General features: G+C 35.3%; 2 protein-coding genes across 3 annotated transcripts; both read left to right on the plus strand.

The window, feature by feature from the left end:
• The first annotated feature begins 9,963 nt into the window (after window positions 1–9,963).
• On the plus strand, window positions 9,964–12,247 carry LOC125224023 (uncharacterized). Of its 2 annotated transcripts, none has more exons than XM_089062125.1 (10): window positions 9,964–10,126; window positions 10,214–10,305; window positions 10,382–10,439; window positions 10,895–11,190; window positions 11,279–11,361; window positions 11,434–11,485; window positions 11,572–11,640; window positions 11,722–11,808; window positions 11,896–11,960; window positions 12,053–12,247. In XM_089062125.1, the coding sequence occupies exons 1-10, from the start codon at window positions 10,000–10,002 to the stop codon at window positions 12,153–12,155; spliced, it is 1,032 nt and encodes a 343-aa protein (XP_088918251.1). In that variant the 5' UTR covers window positions 9,964–9,999; the 3' UTR covers window positions 12,156–12,247. The 2 variants fall into 2 exon arrangements, with proteins under 2 accessions (XP_088918251.1, XP_088918252.1); XM_089062126.1 differs by having other exon boundaries at window positions 9,966–10,126; window positions 10,919–11,190.
• A 1,780-nt stretch (window positions 12,248–14,027) lies between these two features.
• LOC125219120 (GDSL esterase/lipase At5g03610-like) lies at window positions 14,028–16,846 on the plus strand. The gene is made up of 4 exons (XM_048120998.2): window positions 14,028–14,350; window positions 15,005–15,282; window positions 16,103–16,409; window positions 16,487–16,846. The coding sequence occupies exons 1-4, from the start codon at window positions 14,080–14,082 to the stop codon at window positions 16,702–16,704; spliced, it is 1,074 nt and encodes a 357-aa protein (XP_047976955.1). The 5' UTR covers window positions 14,028–14,079; the 3' UTR covers window positions 16,705–16,846.
• Window positions 16,847–19,842: the final 2,996 nt, after the last annotated feature.

Below are 19,842 nucleotides of genomic sequence, written 5' to 3' on the forward strand. Positions count from 1 at the left end.
GTTTTGAGTGGCTGTTAGAGAATAGGAACTCGGAGATATCTGTGAGATTAGCGAAGGAGTTCTTCACCACGTTTAGGTTCCAAGTCACAACGGACCTAGACGAGGTGTCAATTTCCTTCAGGATATTCGGTGGAGAGCTGTCCATGAGTCTGATCGAGTGGACCGTGCGACTGGGAATGTGTAGCCTGGAGGAGGCTATAGGACCAAAATGGAGAAGTCGAGAGAGGGGGGTACCGAGGAGACACATAGACTTTGAGCCCCAGGAAGCCTGGGAGGAGCTAACCCACCCTGATGCTGGTCAGTTCGCCTCCACTACATCTAGATCCACCCATTTCAACAATTCCATGCTGAGACTAGTGCAACTCTACTTGGGCTACAACTTACTGGGACAGAGTAATTCAGCTGCCAGGACGTCCATGACTGAATTGTACATGGTATGGTGCGCTAATCGCGGAAGAAGGCTGCATTTGGGATTTTGGACAGCCTACCAATGCCACCTGATAGCCACCTACCGAACTAGGAACTTGTCCCTCTGCCACATACTAGGAGCTTTCGTGCGCAACAACATAATCATAACAGAGGGAGACGACCTATCTCCGATGTACATGGTCGACACTCCTGGCCTATTCGATATACCCTTCTTCGTCCACACCAACTTGGTATACTACAGAGAAGGAGTGCCCCAATTCTACCCGATGGGGAAGCCCCTGTTGGAAGGGCACAACAAGGCCAAGAGGGGCAAGCTAGGCAGATCGACCAAGCGCAAAGGCTGAGGCAAGAAAATCTGGAGAGGGCAGTCACTGAGCTAGCGGAGGAGAATAGTGATGGGGTTTGGTGCCCCTTGCACAGCGGAAGACTTGTACAAAGCAAATAAATCAGACACGGATCTATTTGACCGATTATGCAATTAATCAATTCACATGTTAAACAGATAATTGCATGCTAGAACGCAAATAATTCATGCTCATAGAAAGTAAATCCTAAAACATGAATTCTACGGTTTAGGGTTACCAATTTTGATTCTCCAAAGAATCGTCGATTGCTCGCGCCTTCTCCACGATGATCTTCAATACTAGACCACGGATCTTCTCTCTGGTTCCCGAACTGTATCTCAATATCAGGGGGGGCTGATCTTATCAAAATACTAGGACTCGAATAAAGAAGACAGAAGAAATCCTTTTGGGAAAAGGAGTAGAAATCGAAATCTCCTTCAGCTGGGGGGCCGAAAATTTCGAAAATTTCAAGTATAAAAATTGTGATCATTCTGTCTCCTTTATTCTCCTATTTATATTAAGTTCCTTTTGGGCCCAGATATGGATCTATGGAAGGTTTTGGATATGGGCTCGCCCAATTAGCTTTTTACTAATTAAATTGAACCCACAATTTAATACAAGCTTGTATTGGAATATTACGAGCAGCCACTACAGAAGTAATATTGAACTCTCCCCATCCAAATCCGAAATTACAAGTAATCCGGGTTTCCACTTTTATTATTTATTTCCCGCGCTTAAGATATAAATGTCCATTAATTAATTAATGTCTGCTATGGACTTAATTAATTAATATCTTATTAATTCCAAGAGTGGACTTAGCGAGAAACACTTATTTATTATTCATAGAGTAATAAAACTCCAACTGGCCAGTTTTCCGAATAATAAAACCTTGTTCGAGCTCCTCTTGAGGACATTATCAAACGAGGCAAACCTCGTGCACGTTTCAACATAATAGCAATCCTAGCACTGCTGATATTAATTACCACTACCCAATATATCAGGATTATTGGGTTGCGAAAAACCCGCACCATTTGATAAGTCAAAGTAGTGCATAATCAATACCGTATGCTCAATGCTAACATATGTAGATTAAGAAATAGTATTTTCTCAAGACCTAGTCTTTCAGTAGATAGCACAAAGACACGTCTTGCTGTTAGATCCGTTCAGTGTTATACCACACCAATGTCATCTTATTTCAGTAAGGCTTAGAAATATGCGGACTGACATTGCAACCTTTCACGATAGGTAGCCAAAGTCTATCTAGGTTGTGAAATTCTTCTTTTTCTTTTGCAAAGCATTGCATAGATCTGACCGTGTTACCTTAAAGTGGACGACGCCCACAACCGGTCTACTAAGCAAAAGACTTAGACTTTGTTTACTTCTTATGCATTTAAATGTTTGTAAAACATCTTATAAATGCACAAACAAACACAATGTAATAATAATAGTGATTCTATTCGTGCGGAAACTGAATCGGGTTAAAAGTGGATTATAGAGTTTTACGTATACAAGCAAGATTCTATTCGAGCGAAACTTGCTCGAAACATGCTTTTCAGTATACCAAACCTAACAAATAGACAATCACGGGCAGAGATGGAGAAGCTGATAACCCTGATGGAGAGCATCCTAAAGGAATTGGCGAGAGGAAAGGAAAGCACTGAAGTTGGAACAAGTGGACATGGAGGACAGAACGAGGAAATCACCGGACCTAAGGAAGAAGAAGGCGATGAACAAGAGGAGGAAGATGACAACCAACCGGAATCCACTGAAGAGGAACCAAAGGAACCATCTGCACAGACCCCTGCGCCAAGGAGGAGCAGGAGGAACGTCTGACAGACCCCCCCCCCCCCCCCCCCAAACTGACCAGTTAGTTTTCTTTTTAATTTTTTTTTTAGTTTTCTTTTATTTCTGTTCTTACTTTTGTTAAATAGGTAGAATTATTTGTATTAAATGTGAGCAAACCCCATTCATAACACTTAGCCTATTTAATAGTCTAAGTGTGAGAAGTAAAGGGTTTGCTACTTCGGTGCATATGTTTTGTTATGTTTTTTGTGTTCTGTCATAAGCATGTTAACTCACACTTAGCCTACTGCGTAGTCTAATTGTGAGGAGTTTATATGTTTATATATCATGTTTGTAAAATATTCTGCTTTGTTTTGTAAATCTATGTATATATCTGAAACTCTCCCACTTAGCCTATTGCATAGTCTAAGTGTGAGAAGTTTTTAGATATAATATGTGTTTGTTATAAATGTGTGTCTTCCATACTAGCCATTCCCAATTTTCACTTCACAGCCCGTATCTGGGGCAGACACTTGTGAAGTGGGAGGGGGGAGCAAATGGCCAGTATGACATGTATATATGTGTTATTTGAGTCAGTGCATGTTAGTTTTTTTTTTAGGGTTTGTTTAGGTCTAGGAATTATGTGTTATGTGTCTTTTTTTTTTTTTTAATGAATGGGCTTAAAACTCAGCTGCCTCGAACTGACGGTGAGGGGAATTGAGGGAGATAAGGCATGCCGGAAAACAGAAACCACCCCCTCCAGTAACCCCTAGTCAGTATAGATGATGCAAGTATGAAAGAAAAACTCATCCCTTAGGTCAGACACGAAAGCCCTCTTTAAAGGTGAGTTAGAAGCCCCAAAGTGGAACTGCTTTCCACTAAATACTGAAAAAAAAAAAAAAAAAAAAAAAAAAGAGTGGCTACCACATAATGTCTAGGGCAAGGTGACCGCGTGTAGCAACCCCTGGAGGCAGTAAGAACCCCCCCCTCCCCCCCGAAAAAAAAACCCTACCCTTAGAACCCCATTTTCTAACCATATCTATACCCCGAAATAACCCATCAGCCACTGGAACTATGTGCGTGCAAGGCATAAGGCAAGGAGGCAACTGCCCAGGAGGACATACAAAAGGAACCAACTGAAGAAAAGAAAAGCAAAGAAAGAAGGAGAAAATCGGTCTGGAGAAAAATTCCAGATCCAAAAATAGAAGAAGGTATAAGGGTAGCAAAGCCACAGAAAAGAAAATTGAAGAAAATGGTCGCAGATACTTGACCACAAAAAGAGAAAGGAGGAAGAAGGAATAAGGGTGGCGAAGCCACAAGGAAGCTACTGACCAGTTGGAGGCCAATCTCAGAAATTGTCCAGCCGAAGAAGAAGCCCTAGCCAGAAGCCCAAATGCACACAGTTCTCCTTCATCAAAATAAATAGTTAGTTTTTGAACCTTAGAGCCTTAGGGACAACTACCCCAAACATTACAAACCAATAGCCCCGTTACAAGCCTATAAGACCTTCAGGAGCTGCACGTGAAATCTGAGTCCGAAACATCTGTGGTTTAGCATTGAGAGAAAACAGTCCTAACATCCCCTGTGAAGAATGAGTGACTGAGTGAACCCAGTGTTTGGCCTAGGATTGGGTGATCCTGACAAGCAGATATACTGACTGGGGAAGAAAATGGGGGCGGCGGAAGTTCAAGGCTGCCTAAGGCCGGATTGCACCTGATCTCGAAGGGAATGGTGGTTGAAAATATAGCTTGTTCTATGTGTTTAAGTTAACTATATGTGTTATGTGTTTGTGTCGTTGTTTGTTTTCTTTTCCTTTGCGTCAGAGTCTTGAGTCTAGTTAGGTAGAGTCGGTCAGGGGAGTAACCAGGCTCGAATTCGACTTATTTCTTTTTGTTTATCTTCACGCTTGAGGACAAGCATGTGGTAAGTGTGAGCAGTTTGATAAGTCGTATTCTAAGCCTTGGTTACTGGTCAGTATGTCATGAAATGCATGTATTATCTGCAAAACAGTTGCTCAAGTGTGCAGGATTAAAGGATCCAAGTCAGAAGGAGACGATTCAGGTGACGCAAGTTAAAAGGGCGCTAGAAGGGTGCAATACTGACCAGGATGCATGCCAGAGAAAAGGCTCGAGATGGAGAAGAAGGATAGCTGGGATGATCATTAACAAGGGCAGAAAAGTCAAAACGTGGAGGAAGTCTACCCTAAAAGCAAGGGCAAGCCTCCCTATAAAAGAAGCCACTTGGAGAGAGAGAAAGCAGTTGGTTCCTTAGAGTTCGGTTAGGAGTTCTAAGTTCTCGGTTCTCAAACACACTTAGTAGAATTCTCTCTAGAAGATCAGTCCTTCAGCATTGTCCAATCTCTCGTTCCTCGCCACAGCTATGGTCACTTGACGTCCAAGAGTCTGCCGGAGAAGTCATCGATCTACCGTTCCAGCCAGTTTGCCGTAGTAGTAAAGCAGTATCATCGCCCGGAGTGGCAAAACAATCGTTATTTTGCTTTTTAGTTTAATCTTTACCTGTTTTCATCGTTGGATTTGTCGCAAACATTTATCTTTGTTGCCTTTTGAAGTAATTGGTGAAGATCCAAACGTTTTAGCTATGAAATTTCTATTCCGAATGTCCCTTTGTTTTGAGTTTACTTCATTTTGCCTAGGAAAGTTAGATCTAGTCGTTGCTTTTAATTTCCAAGTGTTTCCTTGTCTGGAATTGTTGATCTGAAGTTGTAAGTCATGTTTCCATTCTCATTTTCGTGCATGAGTTTTTTGTTCTGCGCTGTGATCACCACCTTGCATGTCAGTCAGTAGAAAAAAAACTACAGTTTCACCGTTCATTTTAAGTTTGAGCATTTTAATCAGTGGTTCTTGAGTTTGAAGTTATGAATCTGAGTTTAGTTATGGTGTTTGTGTTCATATGATTTCTGTTAATACTTGGTGAAGAAGAAAACGTCAAAATCAACTTTAGTTTGGACCACTTTACTTTTAAGTTACTTTTGCTTTTGTTCCCTACTTTTCAGTTGTACTGTCCGGACCTATCAGAGAGCCAACCAGCCACCAGATATACCCTTGTTGTCTAAATTTCCTCTTTTAGTAACTGTCTACTTTTCATATGCCTCTGAGACACCTTGTCCCCTATTTTCACGAACACCACCACATGCCTGTTATTTTCACGCCTACTAGTCAGTAGAGTACCACCTTTATTTCTTGCCTAGGTAAAATCTCAACCCAAGCGTGGTAGCTAACCAAAAACGCCCAGGAAAGTCACCGCAATTATCCGAACGTGTCCATCCTTGTGGGATTCGACCCTTACCTCCACTATACTAATCAATAGAAGTTGGTTGAGGAAACTTGTTTGAAGCCAGGTCCCGGTTGTCGTACCAACGACTCAGCTGGGTCGGGAATCCCTTCCTGATTAGTTGGATACATTCCAAATTACAACCGAAATCCTGTAACCTTCAAGCGTCTACTAAGTGAATCTAACTCGCTAGAACTCTCTCAAGTTATGAAGCAAGTTGTATTAAATCATACTCCCTCTGTCCCACAAAAGATGTCACACTTGTGGGACGGCACGGGATTTTAGGAGGTTTTGTTTTGTGTGTTAAATAGAAAGAGAAAATATAATTTTTATATTCATGTGAGAGAGAACTTTTTCCAAAAAGGGAAACGTGACATCTTTTATGGGACAAACTAAAAAGGAAAGTATGACATCTTTTGTGGGACGAGGGGAGTACAAGATTGTGTCACTCAATCATGCAGCATCAAAATTACTTAGGGAAGAAACAAAGTAAAAACAAAACGGATATTAAATAGAGAATTGTAATTGTATAACCAACGTCGTTACTAACACATCCCTAGAATCCTATGAGTTTAGTTACACATAATGGAATAAGCTAAACACATAGATTGAAGGGAAGACAATTTGAACATAAAACTAAAGCAAATAAAACGCGTAGGTTGAATCATTGTCGTTCTTGATGTTCTTGAAATCCTTCTTCAACTCCTTGCACAAAGACGTACTCTAGCTTTTTATCTCTGGAAATTTATGTTGCAATCTAGAAGTTCTCTAATTAGATGAAGCTTGAGGTCTTATTTATAGGGGAAAGTCAATCCTCATTGTAGAAGGAGAAGATCTTCAAAATATGGTAAATCTTGGAGCAGATCTAGGGCAATTCGGATTCGTCGCCTTTCTCCGGCGAACCGTCGTACCTTTGCCGGCGGTCGCCGCGTTGGAGTCCAGAGTCTCTGTTCCTCCGGCGGGGAACCGCCGCATGACTTCCGGCGGTCGTCGGGCGTGACTCTCTTCCAAGTGTAATTTTCCGAGGCGGACCGCTGCACTTCTCTGACTGCCGCGCCGGCGGTCGCCGTACAACTTCGCGGCGGTCGCCGGTCGCCGTCTGACTCTAGATTTCCAGACTTTGCGTTTTGACTCCCTTTTTCGGTTCAATTATGCACATTTCTCACAAAAGACGTCAAAATACCAAAATAGATAAAATATTCAAATAATGGACGTATAGAGTGACTTTGACATAAAAAACGGACCAAATAATGGCCTTAAAACAGTGCAAAATCTGAGCGTATCGCCCCATTAGTTATGTATAGAATTAGTACATTGTACTCCCTCCGTCCCATAAAAGTTGAGACAAAACTTTTGGCCACGGTGATTAAGAATTCATATTAAATAAATAGGAGAAATGAAAAAAGTTGGAAAGATAAGAGAGAGTAAAGTAAACGATGGAATAAAAAATGAGTGATTAGATGTTTTGTCTTTTGTTAAAAAAGAAAATGACTCAACTTTGTTGGGACGGACTAAAAAGGAATACGACTCAACTTTTTTGGGACGGAGGGAGTATATGTGAAAAGTGTAAGTCAAAATGAATATGAAATAATTAGCTAACACCGATAATTTGCCCAATCTTATCAACATATTGAATCATACTTAGAATGGAACATTTATGAATAAATATTGATATATTCATTAAAATTTAAAATCAAATGATTTCTCTAACTTAGTTAATCCATTTTTATTCTGTGTATTGGTTTCTACATAGGCTTTATAGATTTTGTTACTTAACAAAATTGGACCAGTTAATTTGATGGGAGTTTCTCGTAGTAGTAGTAGTAAAATACGTCGGTCATGAATTGGATGAATATGAGATCCATTTAGTTTATACATATACAAGTTTCAATCTACTTGGAGGTCTCAATATTAATAAAGAAGTTAGTTAATCTGAAAAATGGTTCCATTTATCTAAAAAATAGTAAGTAAATGGAGTTTACAGGAGTGCGTCATGGTGACATTAATTTTAAAGTGACAAGGTACTATCAATTTCGTACTGCTACGTGGCATGTTATCCTGTAATATAAGAAGTGTATCCTACAGTATACATTACTAGGTGTTGTAGATGGATTTCCACATTTGCATATTAAATATAGATGGATTGCAGCATAGATTGTTAAGTTTTGCATTATTATCTATAATGCAAAATAATTATATACAAAAGTAATCATTCTATATATACAATGCAAGTTAAACATTTTATGCCTATAATGCAATACTCAACAATCTACACTGCAATCCACATATTACTATTATGCAATCTGTAAAAATCTATCTAAAACGCCAATTAATGAAAATTGCAGGATACACCCTAATATTACAGGATAATGTACCACGTGGCAGTACGAAGTTGGTGATACGTTGTCAATTTGAGAAGGGTTGTCACCTATATATTAGTACTCCCTCCGATCCATGTTAATAGAGTCATTTTTCTACTTCGTGAAGGTCCAAGTTAATTGAGTCATTTCTATTTTAGCAAAAAATAATTCTCCCTTTTACTTTATTCTCTCTTCATCTCTCTTACTTTTTCACCATCCATTTAACACATCATTCTTAAATTCTATGCCGAAAAAAAATGTTTCTATTAATAAGGAACGACGGGAGTATCAAACATGTGCAAACGATGTCGATGTGCTTGACCCCGATTTATTTGTTTTCAAAAGCTCAAATCTGTAATAGATCTGAAAAAGTAATTTCATGTGCATGAATTATAATTTGGATATGGGCTTAGACTTATTAGTTGACAAATGATCTCCCCAATAGTTAAAATTTTAGGACCTAACTATATGGTTCGTGCAAAATATATTTATAATATTTCATCAACACTGGAGTAATTAACAAGTGTGAGGCGGCTGCACTATTTAATTTTATGCTCTGAACTAATGTTGTGGTTGCTCTACTACTTCCATCCTTTAATTGTTTGGGCAATATATGAAAGGAAGAGGCTTGTCTCCTCTCCCGTTTGAACGTACTGGGCCACGTTGGTACTTAGTTGCACAATAGTGGGCTTTATGTTTTGTACACTGGGCTCTCTTGGTCTAAAGCCCATTCTCTCAAAATTACATAATCATATATATTTGTCTATAAAGTTATGATTCCTTGCTGATCCAAGTAGCGTCCATACGTTATATACCCATATTGATAAAATGCAAGCTTATATGTACAAACTTCAAACTCTAATTTGGGTCATTAGAAAATGTCAACATATGTCAAAATAACAGCAACAAAAAATATCAACACAATGTCAACAAATTTAAAACACAACATCAACCGTTGACACTATGTTGACATTTTTTGTGCTACTATTTTGTCATCTGTTACATTTTTTAACGGTCAAAATCATAGTTTAGAGTTTGTACAATATTTAGGGTTCGCATTTGATCATATCCCTACCCATATAATAGAAAATTGAATTGAAGTTTAGGGAAAACAACATTGGTAGAAAGTCAAATCGAATGGGGTTTCCAACTGAAGTTTTGTATTAAAATAAACTAGTATTAACCTCGTGCATTGTACGGTCCAACAAATTTTCTTTGTACAAAATAAAAGGTATAAATTAAAAAACAAAGTAGAAAAAAATTAAATTATACAATGTTTATAGATTACAAATTATTAATGCGTAAAACTCACCTTTTATATAGTTATTATAGATTTTGTTACCTCAACTATTACTAGATTAATTCTTATATAAAGGTGGATTCTACTACTCTTTGCTCACATCTGATACGTGGATTCTACTACTCTCTCCATCCCAACTAAGATGACACACTTTTCCTTTTAGTTTGTCTCAATCAAAGAAAATATTCGGTAATTTGTTAAATTTTTACAATTGATTTTAAATTTTGTTTTGATTTCTGATGAAATATTGGTAAGTAGGCTATGAAATGTGTTATAAACCATAAATTATCTTGAATAAGACAAGTATTAAGATTTGGCACATGATTTTGGCAAGCATGTAAGCCAACCTAACTTTGTGGTTGGTTGATAAAATAAGAAATGCACATGCTACTCCCCATTCCCATATCCCCTCACCAAATTAATCAGCCCTATATTAATACTACAATTTAATGCGTCTGACAATGTTATCACTATTCATTTAAAAGTGTGATTCATGATTGTGGCGATGGGCAGAGAGAATGAGGGAATGCTCAAGACATTGGTGGATTTGGGGTTTGGGCAGTTGGTTTCTTTTGTTCTTTCAATAATGACCTTTTCTGCTTCTTTGGTTTCCACTCAAGGTACTCTTCTACTACTACAACTAGTAATAGATCTTATTGTTTTTTAAAGAAGATGCATACTATTAATATTGCTATATGTTTAAGCAGTGGATGCACCTCTTTTTCTGTCCTTCACTACATACTCTTCTGTGGTTCTCGTATATGGAAGCATCATGCTCTATCGCCGCCAGAAATTGATGGTAACTAATTAAATATATACACCCCATTAACAAATATTCCCTCAATCTTGGTGATCTAAATCATCTCAAAATGTAGGTTCCATGGTATTGTTATGCCCTCCTAGGCTTTGTTGACGTCCACGGCAATTATCTTGGTAAATATCTTGGGGATAATAGCCATTAAAATCATAAAGTTTGGTCAAATTTTGGTTTATCCTATGAACTTAGAACTTGGAATATTAAATCACAAAGTTTCAATTTTTTTCAATTGTTTCATCCATGTGCAAATCGACATCTTTATATGATGTAAAAAATGATACAATTGAATAAAATGAGAAATGATAAAATTAATGACTTTAAAAGAAAAAAAAATACTTAATTTAATAAAACACGTCGTTTTGGATATGGTTAAAAAAACTTTTTTGTGCACGAATGGGACAATTGAGAAAAATTAGAACTTCGTAATTTAATATTGCAATTTCAAATTTTATGTGACACACCATCAAAGTTTATGGGACAGACCAGAATTTGACTAAACTTCATGATTTAAATGGCTATTAACCCTGTATCTTTTTCGGGTTCCATTACTAATTCATGTTTATTATCCAAGACATAAATAAACAATGTGGTGCAGTTAATAAAGCATTCCAGTTCACATCCATCACCAGTGTAACCATACTAGATTGCTGGGCAATAGTTTGGTCTATCATTCTTACATGGATTTTTCTCGCCACAAGATATTCTCTGTGGCAGTTTCTCGGTGCCGCCATTTGTGTCGGAGGCCTCGCTCTCGTGCTCCTCTCTGACGCAGGGGTGGCCGGTGGTGGAAGCGGTTCTAATCCTCTTCTGGGCGATTTTCTCGTCATTGTAGGCTCCATTTTCTTCACAATGAGCAATGTTGGCGAGGTCAGTATAAATTATTCAAGACTTAGCAGTCAAGTACTACTGGTGTTATGTTGAAATCTTGTTCTTTTTCTTCATTCCATTGATGCAGGAGTTCTGCGTGAAGAGGAAGGATCGCATTGAAGTAGTAACAATGATCGGTGTGTTTGGTATGCTTATAAGCGCAACCGAGATGTATCCTTGGTGTGGTTAACTGTAAACGAGCTTTCGTAGTTATAGATGTTGTTTCCTTAAACCTTGTTTTAGTACTGTGCTGGAGAGGAACACTCTGGCATCAATGAAGTGGTCTGCTGGACTTGTATGTAGCAATTTACATACATATGTTGTGTTGCAGTGAAAATTTTTGTGTTGTTAATTACTGATGAGTTAATGTGTTATTTGTAGTTTTCAAACTATGTTGTTTATGCTGTGTCCAGCTTTTTGTTCTGCACACTTACGCCTTTTGTTCTCAAGGTCAGTCCGATCCGGGTTTTAATCTCGTATTTTAGTGTCATCGACGAATCGTATTTAATGAAGTTTTACTTTGTAATGCAGAGGAGTGGAGCGGCATTTTTCAATCTTTCCATGCTTACATCTGATTTGTGGGCTGTTGTAATTAGGATATTCATCTACAAGCAGAAGGTTGTAGTTTGGAAATGGAATGTGGTGATTTTTCTATTAATCTACTGTTGACATAAGTCTACACTTGTATTGAAATTTGTTTTGCAGGTTGATTGGTTGTACTATTTGGCCTTTTTGATCGTTGTAGTTGGAATTGCTATATATGCGAAATCGTAAGTCGGATTTACCATATTTTTCTTACGATAAATTCATTCGTATTGATAGATTTTCGGGATGAGTATGATGATGATAATTTGCTTTGCAGAGAGAAGGATCAAAACAACACAAGAGCCGTTGAGAATGCAGACTTGGATCCAGAGTATCATCTTATTGATGACGAAATTCCTAAATATATAACAAGAATTTAGTGAAAAGCGTGTTGTCAATCAATTCAATAATCTTTCGAAGAAACTTTCTTAATATTAATTAAATGAAATAATTTAGAAGAGACGAGCTGAAACAGGTTTTGCATATTTATTAATAATTGCCCATCATCACCCAAGAGAAATAACCATTCTTTGTATATTATGTATGAGTATTGATTTAGAGATATAATGTCTCCATGCCATAATGCTCCTATGTTTTTTTGTCATAAACATAATTTATATATGGACTAATATACTCTTATTTCAAAATAAAGGAAATTAGATCCGTTTGATTACAAAAGGAAAGTCCAATCAAAGCACATTAACTATTAACTTTCAATAACTTTAAAGAATTATAATTAAGTCGTTAATAACCCTTTTTAATTTTGCATAATATAAAAGGATTTGAATTGGTTTACCTTCAAATGAAAATTTTTATTTTATTTTATTCAAATGCTAATATAAAAATTAACTTTTCAATTGAATTTGTTCATCTAGTAGTAATCAATAGCAACTAATTATTTTATTATTAGATAATTCTTAAAATTCTAAATTTTAAAAATAGTTATCTACATATATATTAATTTCTTAGTATTATTATTAAACAAAATAATCAAGTCTTTTGATCTAATTATTTTATGAGTATTAAATCACTTTTAAAATTTGACTTAAGAGTAGTCATCCACATCTATTTATTTTATATGGTAGATTGAAAACTTACTCATTTAATAGTCATTCATAATAAATTATTTTATTATTAAAGAAGTAACTTTATACCATGAAATTACTACGATTAAATGGACGGAAAAACTTGTGATTATATTTTTTCATCGAGATACAACGTAATATTCCAAAACTTAATGAATAAAGTATGAGAGAGAAAGAGAAAACATTAATAACAAATTTTCATAAATAAAAATGATACTAGTAGTTACAGTGAATGTACCAAAATGAACATAACCAAAAGAATTAGTATTTTTATAAAATTATTAATGCATTAGAATTTTTAATTTTTGAAAAATATTTATTTTGTTATATTTTCATTTTCAAACAAAAGAATAGGTGAAATTGATAAAACTTTTCTTATACTTTTCTCTTATGTATTATAAACGGATTACAAAAATTTGAAGTGAATTACATTTAAAAAATTATAAAAGTGTGTAACAAAATGTGGGTCCCATTTCTCTAATATTCTAACTTCTTTAGGTATATATTTTAATTTTAATTCATATCTTCCACATTTATATATATTCCATATTCATATCTTCCACATTTATATATATTCCATATTCATATCCTTATTTAAGATCATAATTATGCACATAGTTGCTTTTTTTAAGACATAGGACAAAAAGGTAGATGTAAAAGTGTAGATTTAATTAAAAATATAATATAATATAAGATTATAATTTTAACCTCATTATGATATTATGGCTTTGAGACATTATATCTCTAAAACATTTTGAAATTTACTTTCCTTTTTGGATAAATGTATTAATGAATTATTTCTGAACAATAGTTTCCCTGAAACTTAACTGGGAATTTGACGGTTCATAAATTGTAATTTTTGTTTCCTAAAATTTGAATTAGCATTGTATCTGCTCTGGCTGTCTTATCTACTCTATGGAAAGTATTCTTAATTTTCATTTTGAGTAGTCCAGTTCCTATTTTTTATTGGCAAGTTTTTCCCATTAACCAAACTTCTTCTTTCTTACATTTTCAATTTTGTATTAGTAATACTTTTGACTTTCACTCTTAGAACTATTATTTGTGGACCAAGGTAGTATGCATTATTAGTATGACTGAATGGGAAAGCAAAATAGAAAATGGAATAAAACACTTAGCTCAACTTTAAAGGAGTGAGATATATAAATTTGAAAATAGAAAGCCAACTCGCCATTCTCACAACAGTCTTTTAGTATTTCCAATGGCATCTACTAAGCTCTTCCTCCCTTTCTTCTATGGCTGCTTCCTCCTCTCCTTCTACTACATATGCATCCAAGCTTCGCCTCTCAGCCACGAGATTTCCCATCCCGGTTTGAGACCGACAAAGCTATTTGTATTCGGAGACTCATATGCAGACACCGGCAACGTTAGAAAATCACTAGGAAACTCATGGAACCAGCCCTACGGTACCACCTTCCCTGGAAAACCCGCCGGCCGCTTCTCCGACGGCCGCATCCTCACCGATTTCATTGGTAACATATTATACTCATATTATTGCTACTTAATTACTTAAAAAACTACATCACACTTATCTTTCTATTCACTTTATCTTTTTTCTGCTTTCTCTTCACCAACATGCCCTGCCTTTGCTTTTCCTTTTTTTTCGTTTGGTGGACTAACTTAATCATTTTCGACCCCTCCATTATTTTAGTTAAAAAGTAACAAAATTTAAATAGTAGGGAGTACTATAGTATATTTGTTTCTCTTTACCATCACTTAGTGTAACACACATGCACCACTTTAATTTTTTACTGCTATCTGAATCTCAACTTTGTTGATGCTTTTAATTAGCACAGGGATTAAAATTTAAATGCTACAGATAGCTGTCATGTAGTTACTTCCTTAATTTGCTAGTGATGTATGTGTACCCGATCTCAATTATTGACCCACCAAATATTGTTGTATAATTATTACCTTTAATATCACGTTGTCGTTTATGCAATTATATTTTCCTCCAAATTAAATCCGTATTTATCATTTGTCCCACATCATAGCCTTCTTAAGTGTGATTAACGATTATACCGAATCGGGCTAATATATTGAAAATATCATAGTGAATTTATAGGGTGCAATTAAATATATGTCTCGTAAGTCTCTAATGTTCCAATTGTGGGATAAATAAACAGCAAAATTCTTGCAAGTGAAGTCTCCATTAGCATACGAATGGATGGAAATGGGTGGTAAAAAGTTGAAGAATGGCCTAAATTTTGCTTATGGAGGGAGTGGTGTGTTCAACACACTTGGAGAATTATTGCCAAATATGAGTACTCAGATTGGATTTTTCGACAAACTTATGCAAAATTCTGTCTACACCAAATCCGATTTGAAGTCCTCTGTTGTTCTTGTTTGCCTCTCCGGCAACGATTATGGTGCTTTTCTTGCTCAAGGTGGAAAAACTATGCAGGTAACAAAATTTTCTTTATTCATCAACAAATTCAAGATACTCCTCCTTTTAGTGACTTTATCTTAAGTACAATACTACTTGGGTATTATTGCGTGCCTTTTATGTTATTGGATTCCTCTTTCCTTAAAATAAAATGTGATGTTGTCGGGTGAGAGATTATTCGAATTATAAACGTCTTTTCTCAAAAGGGGAGTGCCAGCTCTTATTGATAAGTTGGATTTCATTTTCATTGGATTGAAAATATGAAGTTACAAATTTTATAGGAAATGATAAGAGAATCGTTTAGGAAAATAGCATCATAATTCATAAATAGTGGGTAGCACATGTCTAGTGACTCTATTATTATATATGTACCTGAATCTCACTTATCCATAGTTTAACTAATTAGATTCCATCCACACACATCCTCATCATCATTTTTTTTCACAATAAAGTCAATGAAAATTAACATTATTATTACTACAACTGATTAATAGGCACACATGTTCATATATAGCTTTAACGAAAATACAATACTATTATCACTTTACTACTTTTTGATTACCTTTTATACAAATGATGCTACTGAAAAAATGAGAATGATTAGTTCTAAGGTGATGATGTTGGGCAACCGGTACTCCTCTAACTTTGGTGAATGCATTTATTATAAGGGATGCATAAAATCATTTATTCCACTTGACATAAATCCAAGCAAGTTAGGTGTGCCCATTATTCACTAGTACAACTAGTACTAGTTCAATATTTGATGCCTTAGGCATCGTTGGGTTGAGTTAAAATTGTTAAAGCTTGATTAATACTATTGCATAATTGATTGACACAGGATCTACAAGAGTTCATCCCTAGCGTGGTGGATCAACTAGGCGCCAACCTTAAACGGGTCCAACAACTCGGCGCGACTAAGGTTGCGGTCACATCTCTCCAACCGTTGGGCTGCCTTCCTCGTAGCACGGTGGTTTCATCTTTCCAAGGCTGCAACACCACCCAAAATCAGGCAGTGGCTTACCACAACCTTCTCTTGCAGCAAACCGTCGCGAAACTCAACAACGACTCACAAACTTCCACCTTCTTCATCATCGATCTCTACACCTCCTTCACAACCGTGCTCAACCAAAATCCAGATTATCAAGGTACGTTTTTAATTTAAACTTTTTATTTTTTATAAATAAATGGGAACGTTTTGTATACGTAATTGATTTTGGATTAGGTAAATTGAGATTTGAGACTCCATTAAAGCCGTGTTGCATTGGGAAGAATGGCTATTTTTGCGGTGGCGTGGATCAGGAAGGTGAGAAAATGTATACTGTTTGCAGCAATCCGAAATCTGCGTTTTTCTGGGATTCGTCACATCCAACTGAGGCTGGATGGCATGCAATTTACACCACCTTTAAATCTAGTCTTCAACAAGCCTTCAAATTTTATTAGCTTTCTTCCAACCTCGTGTCGCCTCTTTTTTATGTATCATGTCTTTGTTTTGTTATGTTCTCATCCAATGTTTGTATGTCACATTAAGTTGTAGCCAAATATTGCGTATTTTAAAGTACATGGTAGAAGTATTGTTAAATTAGTTCTTACTCTAATATAACTATATCTATAGTTATACTCTATTTGTACCTTAATTCTTCTCACATTTTGCCATTTTTGTCCCTCTTATAAATTTGTCATCATTTTTATTATATTTTTAATGATAAACCACGTTATACTAATTCATTTCATTTACATTTTATTATGGAATGCATTTTTTTTACTCTGACTCAGGTAAATAAATGTATAACAATATTTAGTGGATGGAGTGGATATTTAACTAGAGGTCAGACTCAAATAGAGACAAATTAGTTACTTCATCCGTCCCACTTTAAGAATCTCGGTCACTTTTGCACACCCATTTTGTAAAAATTATAATAAATAATTAAAGTGGAGAAATGGTGGTAAAGTAAGAGAGAGAATAATGCAAGAATGGTTTTTTCTACATTATTCTCTCTCTTACTTTACCATTTCTCTATTTTAACTATTTATATAAATTTTACGAATGGGGTGCAAAAGTGAGCGGAAATCCTAAAGTGGGACAGAGAGAGTACAATTTATCATTAATTACCAGTATGACACAATTAGGTTTAAAAAAAAAACTCACTTGTTGACAAAAGTGTGAAGCACCTAACCCAGAATCCCCCTTGCACAGCCCTCTTCCGACCGGTCTCCGCCCCAGATAACTTGAGGCCTTGAGCAAGCCCTCACTGCACTCCTATCCATCCGCCGCATAGTTTCTAAGATTGAAAATTGGAAAAGGGAGGAGAAGACTACCGTTAAGTCTAACAAGTTTTGGGCCAGTTATTTAATTGCTGGGCTATCTTTTACTTTTAGATTGTTTGATATACAAAGCTATTACCACACATGTTTTTTTATCAAAATTATGTTTCCTCAATGCTTTTAAATTTAAATTTGACCACTGGATAGTAAGTATGATAGAATTAGAATGCATTAAGGGTTGATAATTAAAACGTAAGTCTTTTTTCGCATAACATTAACAAAACATAATAATAAAATTAATTATAAAATTATTTTCTTACTTTCTTAGCAAATATAATAAAAAATGTATATACATTACGTGTAGAATTAAATATTTAATATTAATATTACTTTTAAAATTCACTCCCGGCTTACTTAATTTTCTGATTCTGCCACTGCAAGTAATATGTAATTGCTGGAGTACGACCAATGTTATATGTACTCCCTTCGTCCCACCGTAAGCGACTTGTGTTCCTTTTCCGGATGTTCAAAGTGAGTCATTTCCTCTCTTGACAAAATATAACACGACTCTCTATTACTTTTTTTCTCTCTCCTACTTTATTCTCTTCACTCATCTACTTTATTTTTTCTCTTACTTTGTTCTCTACGTACTAATGTGACTAATCTACTTTATTCTCTCTACACTGAACTCTCTAAATATCATTTTCTAAAATATTGTTTCCAAAAGAAACGTCTCGCTTACGGCAGGACGGCAGGAGTATTAATTAAGAAATAGGAGTCATTGAAGGGGGAGGATCCCCTGCTGTGAGGGGAAAACACAGCACAAGTTGTTGTGCTATAAAACGCACACATTTGTTCTTCAAAACGCATGCATTTACTTAGTGGAGTACTACAATTTCATTTTATTCATTTATTACACTTCTCTTGTTATATTAATAATACAATAAAAATGCAATTATTAAATGACTTAGAAATTAAGATGAATACCGAAACAGATACTGAAAATAAAATATACGTAATATACTTAATAATCTCTCTGTTCCATTAGACATGAAACGTTTTTCTTTTTAATTTGTCCTATTAAGAATGAAACGTTTCCTAAAATGGAAACATTTCTATCTCTACTTTTTCATCTCTCTTATTTTACTCTCTCTTCATTAACTCACAAAATAACACTATATAAAAACTCGTGTCGATTCTCAAATGTTATATATTTAATGGGATGGAGGGAGTATTAATCGTAACAAAATAATTCAATAGAAATGTTATACGGTAGCAATTAACAATATAAAAATCAAATACAACTATGAATATAACCATAAAAAAGCATAATCTACCATTAGAAGTCCCGGTTAATTTTGCGCACTCATCTTATAAAATGATAATAGATTGTTAAAGTGGAGAAATGGTAAAATAAGATGGAGAATAATATTGAGAAGACATTATTCTCTCTCTTGAAACATTATTCTCTTTCTTACTTTATCATTTCTCCACTTTAACTATTTATTACTCCTAATGAAGAAATGGAGTATCAATATTTTTATAAGACGAGTGCGCAAAAGTGACCATGACTCCTAATGGCGAACAAATGGAGTATTAACTATGATAAAATAATCCTACAAAAATATTTAATCATCAACGGAAAAATCAAATTTGAAATATAACAAAAATAATGGCCGACAAAAAGTACTCCTATTCAATAGCATTTTTTAGTATATGAAGAAATAAATACTTCTACATTCAAAAAAGTACTCCTATTCAATATGCTTGTTATCATTATTTTGGTTATAGTTCATAATTGACTTTTACATTGTAAATTAATATTTCTATTGGACTATTTTGTCATGATTAATACTTAATACTAAATATATTACTTAATACTAACATGAAAAGTGAAGTGAATGGATTAAATGAAATTGTACTAAGTAATTGCATGTCGTTTGGTGAATAAATGTGACCGTTTTATAGCACAGCAACTTGTGCTGTGTTTTCCCTCACTGTAGGGGATCTTCCTCAATCATTTTCCTCAGTCATTAAAGAAATACAATATTTTCAACTTTATTTCAATTATATATAGTTCTTGGTTTGATCAATGGGCAAAGCTCTCGTGACTACCTTTTATCCCTCTGCCAATTGCAATCGCGACATCGGAAACTTGTTAAGAGAAATCATCTCTGAGAAATCATCTCTTAACAGAGTCCATGAAATTCTAATACGCCAAAGGTGGATAAAGTATGAGTAAAGTTAGAGAGAGAATGAAAAAATGAATAAAGTATGAGAAAGGAACATTTTATTTTTGGAACGTGACTATTTTTA

The sequence above is a fragment of the Salvia hispanica genome, chromosome 1, assembly GCF_029641045.1.
Source record: "Salvia hispanica isolate PSC_SH4W2 chromosome 1, Shi_PSC_v1, whole genome shotgun sequence".
Lineage (NCBI taxonomy): Eukaryota > Viridiplantae > Streptophyta > Magnoliopsida > Lamiales > Lamiaceae > Salvia > Salvia hispanica.